This window comes from Candoia aspera, chromosome 2, assembly GCF_035149785.1.
Source record: "Candoia aspera isolate rCanAsp1 chromosome 2, rCanAsp1.hap2, whole genome shotgun sequence".
NCBI classification, from domain to species: Eukaryota; Metazoa; Chordata; class Lepidosauria; order Squamata; family Boidae; genus Candoia; species Candoia aspera.
In genome coordinates, this window is record NC_086154.1 from 168190786 (window position 1) to 168203785 (window position 13000).

The following is a 13000-nucleotide window of genomic DNA, read 5'->3' on the forward strand; positions in this document are numbered from 1 at the left end:
GTTGATTGACCTTTGTGGGATACAGAATATGGACTGATAGCCATGGAACTGATCCAGGATGTATTTTCTTCTGACTGTTCAGGCCATTCTTTATTCCAGAGATTGATCAAGGAGTTTCAGGTTTAGAAAGCCACATTTACATTGTAGTCTAGATAAATGAGAAGACATATAAAACATATACAACAGCATTTACATTATTTATAATTATTAGATTAATATTCTACCATTCTTTAAGGTGTATTTAGTTTTCTTCAGTCTTACTCCCCACAGTGCAATCATGTGAGATAGATTGGACTGAGAAGTGACGGTTGGTCCACAGACACCAGTGAGTTTCTACAGTTGAGTGTGGACTTGGACTTGAATCTCCTCAGACCTACTCCAATAGCTAACAAATTACATCATGCGGGCTAGAATTGTTTAAAATGTTGGCTATCTAGATCTATCCTGAACATTAGCACTGATGAATAAAGCCCATATTTATAACTGAATAATGAAAAACAAAATGTTGTAGCATTTCAGAATAACAAGCTACAGGCATTTAAAAAATCAATGAGTTTAACCATGCCCAAATGTAAAAAAAGAGAAACAGAAAGAAAAGGAATGAAAAATGTTTCTGGGCTATTTGGTAATTTTGTATTTTATCATGACTACCACATTAGGCCATGGTAAGGACTATTTTGAGGAGATCTGAGGGAATCATCTTTGAATTAAGATTATGTTGCTTGTTTCACAGGAGTTTGGATTGTTACCGTTGTTATTAGTGCTGTCACATGCACTGGATATGTATTCCACATCTTAACCTGCTACAGGTACAGATATGTTTTAGATTGTAGAAGCCTTGTGTAGATGTAACATTGATGTTATGATTAGGTGACTGAAAATGTCTGTGGTCTTAATGGCCTGGACACTGTTGTCCAGTTTTGTAGAAAGCTATGGATAGTATACAACCCAAAAAACGACAGAATGATCTCAATTCGAATTCAGGGCAAGCCATCTAACATCACAGTGATCCAAATATACGCCCCAACCACAAATGCTGAAGAAGCTGAAGTAGAGCAGTTCTATGAGGATCTGCAGCACCTACTGGACAACACGCCTAAAAGAGACGTTATTTTCATCACAGGAGACTGGAATGCTAAGGTGGGCAGTCAAATGACACCTGGAACTACAGGTAAGCATGGCCTGGGAGAACAAAAGGAAGCAGGACATAGGCTGATAGAATTTTGCCAAGACAATTCACTCTGCATAACAAACACTCTCTTCCAACAACCTAAGAGACGGCTTTATACATGGACGTCACCAGATGGACAACACCGAAATCAGATTGACTACATCCTTTGCAGCCAAAGGTGGCGGACATCTGTACAGTCAGTAAAAACAAGGCCTGGAGCTGACTGTAGTTCAGATCACGAACTTCTTCTTGCACAATTTAGGATCAGACTAAAGAGATTAGGGAAGACCCACAGATCAGCTAGATATGAGCTCACTAATATTCCTAAGGAATATGCAGTGGAGGTGAAGAACAGATTTAAGGGACTGGACTTAGTAGATAGGGTCCCGGAAGAACTCTGGACAGAAGTTCGCAACATTGTTCAGGAGGCGGCAACAAAATACATCCCAAAGAAAGAGAAAACCAAGAAGGCAAAATGGCTGTCTGCTGAGACACTAGAAGTAGCCCAAGAAAGAAGGAAAGCAAAAGGCCACAGTGATAGGGGGAGATATGCCCAATTAAATGCAAAATTCCAGAGGTTAGCCAGAAGAGATAAGGAATTATTTTTAAACAAGCAATGCGCAGAAGTGGAAGAAGACAATAGAATAGGAAGGACAAGAGACCTCTTCCAGAAAATTAGAAACATCGGAGGTAAATTCCAGGCCAAAATGGGTATGATCAAAAACAAAGATGGCAAGGATCTAACAGAAGAAGAAGAGATCAAGAAAAGGTGGCAAGAATATACAGAAGACCTGTATAGGAAGGATAACAATATCGGGGATAGGTTTGATGGTGTGGTCAGTGAGCTAGAGCCAGACATCCTGAAGAGTGAGGTTGAGTGGGCCTTAAGAAGCATTGCTAATAACAAGGCAGCAGGAGACGACGGCATCCCAGCTGAACTGTTCAAAATCTTGCAAGATGATGCTGTCAAGGTAATGCATGCTATATGCCAGCACATTTGGAAAACACAAGAATGGCCATCAGATTGGAAAAAATCAACTTATATCCCCATACCAAAAAAGGGAAACACTAAAGAATGTTCGGACTCGTCCCTGGGGGAGCTGGGGGTGTTGACGACCGACAGGAAGCTCTGGCGTGGGCTGGTCCATGAAGTCACGAAGAGTCGGAAGCGACTAAACGAATAAACAACAACAACAAAGAATGTTCAAACTATCGAACAGTGGCACTCATTTCACATGCCAGTAAGGTAATGCTCAAGATCCTGCAAGGTAGACTTCAGCAATTCATGGAGTGAGAATTGCCAGATGTACAAGCTGGGTTTAGAAAAGGCAGAGGAACTAGAGACCAAATTGCCAATATCCGCTGGATAATGGAAAAAGCCAGGGAGTTTCAGAAAAACATCTATTTCTGTTTTATTGACTATTCTAAAGCCTTTGACTGTGTGGACCATAACAAATTGTGGCAAGTTCTTAGTGGTATGGGGATACCAAGTCATCTTGTATGCCTCCTGAAGAATTGTATAATGACCAAGTAGCAACAGTAAGAACAGACCACGGAACAACGGACTGGTTTAAGATTGGGAAAGGAGTACGGCAGGGTTGTATACTCTCACCCTACCTATTCAACTTGTATGCAGAACACATCATGCGACAAGCTGGCCTTGAGGAATCCAAGGCTGGAGTTAAAATCGCTGGAAGAAACATTAACAATCTCAGATATGCAGATGATACCACTTTGATGGCTGAAAGTGAAGAGGAGCTGAGGAGCCTTATGATGAAGGTGAAAGAAGAAAGTGCAAAAGCTGGCTTGCAGCTAAACCTCAAAAAAACCAAGATTATGGCAACCAGCTTGATTGATAACTGGCAAATAGAGGGAGAAAATGTAGAAGCAGTGAAAGACTTTGTATTCCTAGGTGCAAAGATTACTGCAGATGCTGACTGCAGTCAGGAAATCAGAAGACGCTTAATCCTTGGGAGAAGAGCAATGACAAATCTCGATAAAATAGTTAAGAGCAGAGACATCACACTGACAACAAAGGCCCGCATAGTTAAAGCAATGGTGTTCCCCGTAGTAACATATGGCTGCGAGAGCTGGACCATAAGGAAGGCTGAGAGAAGGAAGATCGATGCTTTTGAACTGTGGTGTTGGAGGAAAATTCTGAGAGTGCCTTGGACTGCCAGAAGATCAAACCAGTCCATCCTCCAGGAAATAAAGCCAGACTGCTCACTTGAGGGAATGATATTAAAGGCAAAACTGAAATACTTTGGCCACATAATGAGAAGACAGGACACCCTGGAGAAGATGCTGATGCTAGGGAGAGTGGAGGGCAAAAGGAAGAGGGGCTGACCAAGGGCAAGGTGGATGGATGATGATATTCTAGAGGTGACGGACTCGTCCCTGGGGGAGCTGGGGGTGTTGACGACCGACAGGAAGCTCTGGTGTGGGCTGGTCCATGAAGTCACGAAGAGTCGGAAGCGACTAAACGAATAAACAACAACAACATGGATAGTATCATTTTCACACTTTTTTCCACTACTTACAACAAGCTAATATATCAGCATGGGTAATGGTGGATATTGATGGGTGTGGGAAAAAGCATTAGGAAAACAGGAGGGTTGTTCTAGTTTCATTGAACAACCAACCTTCACCTCCATATTCTGTACAAAATATTCCATAATTCAGGCCTATTTGCTTTATTATATACTTCCTTTTAATCAACAAATGTAGGATACATTTCTCAATGACTAAGGAGCAAGAAAAGGAATATGCATCCTCTGCCTGGCACAAAACTGCACGTACCTCCCAAATTTTGCTCGTCGTTCCATTTTGGTCAGAATTCTGCCAATACTATCAAATAATGGTCTATTTCACATTCAGAACTTCTCATTACCCTTATGTACATCATTAATTCTCCAATCTTTCAAAGTAAATCATTTATATTTTTGATTCATTCCTTTTCCATAGATATAAATATATTTTATTGAATTTGTGTGTGTGTGTGTGTGTGTATGCACCCATATATATGCACATTTATATTTATATTTCTTTTCCTCCTAGAAAACATATTAAACTGTTGAGAGCAGGCAGAAAGTACCTACTTCTATCAGAATCTATGAAAGTGTCATCTTCTCAAAGCGTGGTGAGTTTTCAGTTCTGAGTATCAAAAAAGTTTACTACGACTGACTTGCATTGGGGGCTGCAAGGCAAAATAGAGCATAAATAATTATAATGACCTTTTATTTAGATTAAACTATGGAAAATATGCCGAGCCTGTATAACTGCCCTGAAAGCAAGGATGCATGGAAGAAAGCAGAAGCAGTTCTTAATGTTAGCCATATATGTGGCAGGACTTGCAAAATACGGGTGTTTTTAATGGATATCAACAGTTTTGCAAGAATCTTGAGCCTAAACCATGTCAACCTTCATACATACAATGAGCAAGGGGCACTGAATTCAAAGAGTAGCTCTTATCAGTGCAACTATTCTGACATGGAAGTGATACGGTACTGCTGGAAACCACTATTTATCATCTGCCCTGCCAGAGTTTTGGCCAACTGCAATTTCTAGATCATCTTCAGAAGCAATAATACAGCTTTGAAGTTACTAGTCCATCAGTCACTGATGCCAGATAGTTTTTGTCTAGAAGAGGGTACATCAGGAATATCACTCTGGTTTGTCTTCTGATTGTACCAGTGTTGGGTCCAAGGACAGCATCTTGAGATGGATGGTGCACCATCACCTCTTTCAAAGAGGCTGGAGGCACCACCCCTTGTCAAAGAGGCTGGCACTGCTGTATGGGCCCAACCACAGGTCACCTCCGTGGCCACTTTCTCAACCCAGAAGAGACCTGGATCCAGTAAACAGGTGGCTGAGCTGATAGCACAGAGAGCCCTGTCCACTTCCTCAGGAGTCACCAGCTCAAACCCATCCCAGATCACACCACCAAACCATACTGCATGCACCTCAGCCTGCTCTGCCCAGTCACAGCCCAAGACAGAGTGAATCTGAGTGACTTTATCCACCAGATAGCCTCAATAATATTCACAACAGGCCAGCAGATGTTCTGGGAGGCTCTCCTTACCCAATAAGGAATGGGTCACCCTAAACAGGGCCACTGGATGGTTATCAGCAGATGCAATAAGGACGGAGAAATATTGACGTTTCGCCACCCTTATTGTTGCAAGGTAATGGAAAAATGGGAAATGGCAGGTGATAGACCACCAGCCATATTGATGCTCCTAAATTTCTTGATGGCTTTTGTTTTCATTGACCATTTTGAAGTAGTTGAGGTAGCTGAGGTCTGGAGGTTCTGTTTTGTAGTATTTTGTTCTTAACTCCTTGGGCACTAGCAAAAGTATACTGGGAGACTTCTGCTCAGCTCCTTGAGTCCCTCACTTTGGAGCAGCCTCCCAGAGTTCTGGATGGTCCCCAACTTGTTAATATTAATGAAGGTGGTAAAAATAGCTCTTATGGAGGGTCTTCGGTGACAAGACCACCAGTTAGGTAAACAGCATTACATCAGGATAGCAGTGCATGGTAGTTGTTTCCATTACAGGCCATCCATCAAGGTGACCGAATTGAAAAATACCCTCTGGGCATGCAGGGCAAATGATCTAGGCTAGTTTTTCTTAACCTTGTCCTTTTGTGTTTGTGGTGACTATAATTCTCAGAATGTTCAGTCTTTTCCAATACTTCTAGAATGGAGAAATGGAGCAAACAAGGTAGTTCAAGAAAATAAAAGAAATGGCAGGCTTTAACTCTGAAAATGCTAGGAAAGAATTGGATGAGTGCTTTTAGCGACTAAGTAAACTGTAAGTAAACTGGCTTGATGTAAATCTCTACAAATATGCTAGGAATCTAAGAAAAGGCTGAAGCACAAAAATAGTTGCTGGGCTTAAGGCAGTTATAGAATAAAGTGAACAAAGGACTTTATAGATTTGAGGCTATGATATGAAGAGGTATCAATAGTTTCAACTTGAGTCATGAAAAATGATCTTAGGGAAGTTTTGACTGAGCAAAGTTTGCTTGACCATGTTATATGATATTAACAAATACTGATACCACAAGATGTACACATGAAGTCAACCGGAATTGAAGGCCCCTTCTCCCAAATGGGAAGATGGAGAGAAAAAACTAGCCCAGATCCATTATTGTTTCTTCAGAAAACATAAGATGCTTGTCCATTTTTAAAGTTATTTGCCTGAAAGTTATTTGCCTGAAGGAAAATCATGTCTTTCTTTTGACAAGCTCTTGGAAGTGGGAATATTTCACAGTTAGCCTGTTTTCTGGTTTTCCACTAGACTGTACCATTTCTCCCACTGTAAAGTTGCCCGTTTTATGGGTTTCTCTGGAGATTAATTCACCAGGTAGCTGTCAGTCAACTAATCATTTTAAATTTATTTCTCCTCCTCCGACACCAAGCCCCTTTCATCTAATCAGTTTTATAAATCCATAAACAAATAGACTGTAGTCTCTCTGCACTTAGCTGGTTTTCAAAACAAAATGCATTCTTGAGCCAAGGTGTCAGGATAATGTCAAGAACAAATACAAGACAGAGCTATAGAAGAACAGAAAACTAGCTTTCCTCTGGGATGTCATTCATCCAAATCTCTCTGGTCATTTTTCTCCTTTTGGAATCTCTTCTGATTTGGAATCTTATTTGTGTAGAAATGTTTGTGCAGAAAGAAGTTGCGTTTGAAGGTTCAGCACCCTATTTTCTACCATTCAGTCTGATCTAATTATTTTAAGGCATTATACTGTCAGATTTGGTTTCTGCAGTTGTGTTAAATATACCCCTTAGGTTTCCTGGAAATACATTTTGTTTGTGTGTGTCTGAATTCCTAACTGAGCTCTCCTATTCTTTGGCTCTTTATACCAACAGGTAGCACTCTCAAAGTTCATCTCTTTCCAGACTGCACACATAATGTGGGGTATGTGAACACTTGTTTTATGGGCATTGGAATAAGTGATTGGAGGCTTCCAGTTCTCCCCTTTTGTTGACCAGTTGTAAATTTTCTTTTCTAGGATACCTGATCATCCATTTGGTACAGTGGGTGTTTGGAATGGTTCTTATGTATATTTTGATTTTGCCCATGAAGCACGGCCAATGGATGCAGCTCTGGAACAAATGGGCCACTGTGATGTATGTGCCTGCAGTCACAATAATAGTTTGCTCTCCCTCCCTTTCAAAATTTACCAAGCTGAAAATGTGAGCATTATCCACATAATAAGCCCATCCTGAACAGATTGTTAAAGCCTAGAAGACAATCTGGCTGGATGGGGCTGGAGAAGTTACTCCATCATCCACCTCATTGGTTGGGTTACAAAGAAGGAATGTGCACACCTTAGAAAAACCATGTACAGAATCGTTGATTCCTTCCTGCTGCTCTGATTGCAGAAACATTCATAATCAAATCTGGGTTGTTGCACCATTTGAAGAGCAGCTTGTCTGCTTGATAGGAAGAAGTGCAGCAGTCCAGTACAAAACACACAGAAACCTGTGCCTGCATGTTTAGTTCTATACTATGTTCGTAGGATTCCATCTTTAATCTTTTTTTAAATACTTTTGAATTTGCAAATTGGAGAGAATTGGTTACCACGGAATGCATAATGATGAATGTAAGACTCTTGGATCCCAGAGTAAGAGTTTGGTAGCTAAACACAATCCTTCCAATATTCCTTACATATCTTTGGATACATTTAGCTTGTTATAAACACAGTGATTTTTCTTTGGTTTCTGTCTCCCAGCCTGACATTTGTCATCATTCTACTGATCAAGAAGATGCAGGTGATTGTAGCTGGCAGGTTTTTTCTTCAGCCAAAATTGTCACCGAGTGACAGTCAAAAGCCTTTCGCACTTGATAACAGGTCAGTGCTAGGGAGTAATATTCCTACTACTATTCTATGAGTATAATTTTTTCCATTGTATGGCCCCTGTATTTGGTAGGCATGGATGCTTCCAGATGGCTGTCTCTTAGCAGCATCTTTTGTAAGGTACTGTGTAGTTCTGCAGGTTTCTTTTCATTTTTAAAGTGAATGTTTGGAAAAAAAAGTGAAAAAAGGAAGGGATGTGAAAAATGTGAGATGGGATTAAATTTAATATTTGTGCAAATAAAAGCCTTGTTTGGAAATCATCACCCAGGGAAGCTAATTTAATTCAGCCTCTGCTGAATTAGAAGAGTAGAAGAGAATCTTTCCATTTGTCAGTCACTATGAGAACATCTGGGCTGGAAAAGGTTAAAAGATTGACGGAAAAAATTAAATGAAAAAAAAAGTTTCAGAGGAACAATGTGAGCCAATGCTTTTTGTATAATGCTATTTTAAGATATAGGGAAAACAGGTCCAAATGCTTTTTCATGTTGAATATTGCATGAAGAAAACTAGAAATGATTTAACTATATAATTCCCCATTCTCCTCTCCTCCCTTCTTCTTTTTATCCTATCTGTTGATCTGTTTTTCTTACCTTATTCTTCTCAAAAATCTTTTAATATTGCACCAGCGGTGCCATTTCCAGGCTAAATTAGATTTACTGAAATTTGTTATACAGTATGCACTTGCATAACATCTTGGTACAACAGTCTGTATCTAATGACTTAAGATTTGTGGGGCTTATAAATAAACCTTACTCATCTTCTCAAAGGCTCGATAAAGTATTATAATTTGCAGTCTTTGTTGTACCTCCTCAGCTGAGAGTTGGGAAGAATTACTAAGTTTTCCCAAATATTTTGGGAAAGCCCCATTGGGGATGTATCTGCCTCCAAATCCTAACACAGCACATCTCAGCATAACTGAGTGCAAAAGCAAATTGGTCTGTTTCTGCCTCCACAGTTGGACAGTGAGCATGAGATTTCTGAGTGGTGGCTTCTTGTTTTGCAGGAAAGTCTTCATAAACTTCAGTTATTTTTTATTCTTCCATTCGGTGGTTGTGGGCTTAACTTCCTGTCTGATAAGACTGTTGCGCAGCATTATTCTAGGAGCCTGGCTGGTTGGACGGATGGATAGGCCAGTAATGCCAAAAGGTTATGAACACTGTGATTCAGGTAAGAGTTTGGAAAGATTTTGCAGAGGAGAGCCTCATATACTTTTATATAGCAAACTGAATTTTCCACCCATTGGCAACAAGTGATCTTTGGTTTCAAGCCTTGGGTGGGGTGGGTGAGTGGGATGGGAGAACAAGAAACTGCATTTAACATACAAAAAAGGAATAATCATGATTTTACTGCAGTCAAAAATTATGGTGTTTGGAAAAAGACATCAGAGACATAGATGGCAATTAGATGGTGAATTAATAGAACAAGTGAATACCTTTCCTTACCTAGGGGTAATTTTCTCTGAGACTGGATCTTGGGTTTTCCATCATCAAAGGAGCTCACTTAGAGCAAAGTACGCTTGGATCTAGTACTTAATTACTAGATTATAATTACAGACCTCCTGGATCATACAACTGACAAATTATATAAGGAGCTGTGGTCTCCCCGTCTCCTGTGCTTCCGGAGATCAAGTCAAAAAGAGTGCTGTACAAAGAATCTCAGATATAGAAGAAGCGCAAAAAGATATAGCCACCCTTAGTAAGATTGGCAATTCGAAATGGCTGAGTTGATACACGGTAAACACACTTTTCAAACTGCCAACCATTTAAAAATACAAATGCCAAAACATCTTAGGGAGGTATTCACCAGAGCTAGATTTGATCAGCTTGATACAATGGTCAGATATGGGAGATTGAACAGTATCCCTTATAACAAATGCATTTGTATATGCGGAGCGCCTGAAACAGAGGATATAGCACATATATTATTTGATTGTAATTTGTACAGGAAGGTGAGAGATCTGCAGCTTGGTCCATACATTAAACAAACGACCCATTGGGAACCATATATTAGAACAACATATTTTTTGTGTGGCCAAGACCCAAAAATAACATTTAACACAGCTCTGTGCTTAAGTAAATCAATACGCTTGAGATCTGCGTACGTGGGGTTGATTGGGGTAAATTGCAGGGGAGACACAGAAATATGATCTGTATTTTCACTCATATGTACAGTATGGTTATCCACTGTATTTTTACCTACTTCTCACTTAATTTGTCCTTTTATATTAATATTACACAGAGTTTTATTAATATTCAGTGTTTAAAGTTTGTATTTTGATAAGGCCTAAGGGCTAATCAATAAACTTTGATTGATTGATTTTACTGCAGGATTCTCAGTTTGGGTTGGAATGCTTTTTCTGGATCACTATCACTTAAATCCCATCCTTGTGTGCTTCTGCCACATACTTGGCACCAGACTCAAAGAAAAATACATGCATACGCCTAAGACATTGGAAACAGGTAAACTTGAATCACGGGCCAGAAGGCCTGTTGGGATATTAGTCAATATATAAGATGTAGGGCAGATTAAGATAGGATCTCCACTTCAGAGGAAGAAGCTCTCCCTGCAGATTGTATTTATGCAAAGGTGAACTCTTGAAGGTGGGTCCCATAACTGAACATTGCCATTTCATCAACAGTTTGGCCTTAAGCACTAGCCTCTATTATAACAATAAACTTATGTCCTATAGTTTATTAGACGTTTCAGTTTCATATATTTCTAGTACAGTAGTCAGAATAAAGGTTGCAGGTCTACTAGATTCATACCAGAAGTTGGTGAAGATGGGATGGTTGGTTGGCAAGATATAAATATCCCACTATGGGGAGAAACAGTCTCCTGAACTGCTGAGCTGGCATGCTTTCCCTCCCCCACCCCCAATCCTTGAGCCAATAGAAGAGTATACTGGCATGAAATTTGCTGTCTATGCTGCTGATTGTACCCTGTCATCAGTCTTTGCCAGTCCCTTGACTTGCCCCCAAAATAATGGCCAGTGTAGCCTAATACATTTTATGTACCTTAAGTCTGTCCTTGGATGATATTGGAATAAGTGTTTGTGTGTGGAATGCTACTTTAACACCAGTTTAGCTAAGGATGATGTATGTTTGTATCACTTGGGCTGGGGACAAGATGAAGCAACTTTATAGGGATATGGCAGAAGATAGATATTGCCAAGGTATGTTTGTGCCATATTTTGGTACAAATGGGGAAAGGTCAACAGTCTGGGAGAAATATCTAGATTCTTAGATAGGAAACTGATGTCAATACTGTAGCAGAGAAAAGGCTAGTTTGTTGGCACCCCCAGCTGGAGGAGAAGACTGAGCTGGCATTTTTTCTTCTTTCTTCCAGCCTGGCTGTTTCTGTTACAAAGCTATAATAGGCCTCTACCAGACACCTGAAAGGCTAGCCTGGAGCATTTAGTTAGAATTTTCTTCATCAGTGTATAGTGCCCTAGAACAGCTTAGTTCACTACTTTCTAATTGGGTCTCTTAGACCTCTCTGCCACCATGTGCACTGGATTTCAGGAATGGCTTTCTGAAGGCCATCTGTTCTGGCATTTGTGTGAGCAACATGAACCCCTGCCCCCCAAACTCATCTGGTAACGTCAGTTGAAAGAGTGACATTGGTGTCCAGAGTGCAACTTTCTGCATAGTCATCCCAAATTTTTGTTTACCTGAGGGTTACAGCATCTCTTAGTAGGGTGGAGCTGCTGAGACAGTGAGTTATAACACTTGTGTAAGGCTTTAGAGATATTGTATTGATCTATTACCTTTCTCCCACAAACTTTATTTAAAAAAAAAAATCTTAACCAGCAATCTCTTAAAAAAAAAAAGCTCCAAAGATGCACTAAGGTGAATTCTTTTACAGCAAGGGATGAGCTGAAACACAATGCCTATGATAGAGTCTCAGAACCTCACATACTCACTTGAGTATGTTGGACGGTAATAAACGAGAGAATCATCTGGGATATGGATGCTGAACATGGCAAAAATTAAATATTGGTTTCTTGTTTTAGTTCCCAGAATGTCAGGCAAAGCCAGGACAAGATGGCTACTGCTCTATACACTTTTGAATAACCCCAGTCTCCAGAAAATCCGGAAGCTAAGATCCATGTCTCATTCAGTGGACTCACCAAATCATTTTTCTGTTTTGTAATCTATGCAGCTGAAGTGAAAAATATACTAAATGTCCTTAGCATACAGCTGCCTCTATGGTCAGCAATGACTTTGTATTTGATCTGAGCTCTGAGCTAAAGCGCCTTGCTGATGTATTCTTGTTGTTTCCTAAATGGACACTTGCTGCATGTCGAACTTTTATTATGTCATTAAATCCCAACACAGTGAGATTATATGCACAGAAGTGGAAAGATTTGTTACTACTCACAATGAAGGAACGGTTGGTGAAGATGATGGAACTTATAGATATGGCAAAATTGACTTCCTTAATTAGAAAAAAGATGAACTTCTAAGTTCATTGCTGCCTGGAAACCCCTTACAGACTTTTTGTGTGAAACAGAAAAAAATTAACTGATGATTTATGGTTTTGATGATTAGAAAAAATAGATAATGGTAAAAAGAGAGGGTATTTTTTCTTGTAACCATAGAGTAAGAGGTAGCTTTGTATTGGTACTTAAAATTGCTGTAAAGAAAATTGGAAGCCACTTCTTTCTATTTCTTTTCATTCTTTCTTTTTGCACTTTTGGTTCTTTCTTTCTTTTTCTTTCTTTCTTTCTTTCTTTCTTTCTTTCTTTCTTTCTTTCTTTCTTTCTTTCTATTCTTGTTAGTTTTTTAATTTGTCTTAAAATAGTTAATAAAAATTATATGAAAAAAATATTAAATCCCAGCACCACTACCACCATTCTTGAGAAATGTTGGCTTGTCTGGTTGCTGGAATGCTAACAGGTGTTGGTGTTCTCTTAAGTCCATATGAGAATACACTCTTTTTATTGCTACAGATGAG

At 39.6% G+C, this 13000-nt stretch overlaps 1 protein-coding gene across 1 annotated transcript in view; it reads left to right on the plus strand.

The window, feature by feature from the left end:
* The window catches only part of LOC134490175 (stimulated by retinoic acid gene 6 protein-like), a 36259-nt gene extending 23489 nt beyond the window's left edge, over positions 1–12770 (plus strand). The window contains exons 10-18 of the mRNA XM_063293065.1: positions 734–809; positions 4229–4310; positions 7053–7101; positions 7196–7313; positions 7919–8038; positions 9048–9211; positions 10372–10503; positions 11157–11216; positions 12057–12770. Coding sequence (XP_063149135.1) covers positions 734–809; positions 4229–4310; positions 7053–7101; positions 7196–7313; positions 7919–8038; positions 9048–9211; positions 10372–10503; positions 11157–11216; positions 12057–12196 — 941 coding nt within the window. The 3' untranslated portion in view covers positions 12197–12770. The remainder of the gene's footprint in view (positions 1–733; positions 810–4228; positions 4311–7052; positions 7102–7195; positions 7314–7918; positions 8039–9047; positions 9212–10371; positions 10504–11156; positions 11217–12056) is intronic.
* The last annotated feature ends 230 nt before the right edge of the window (positions 12771–13000 follow it).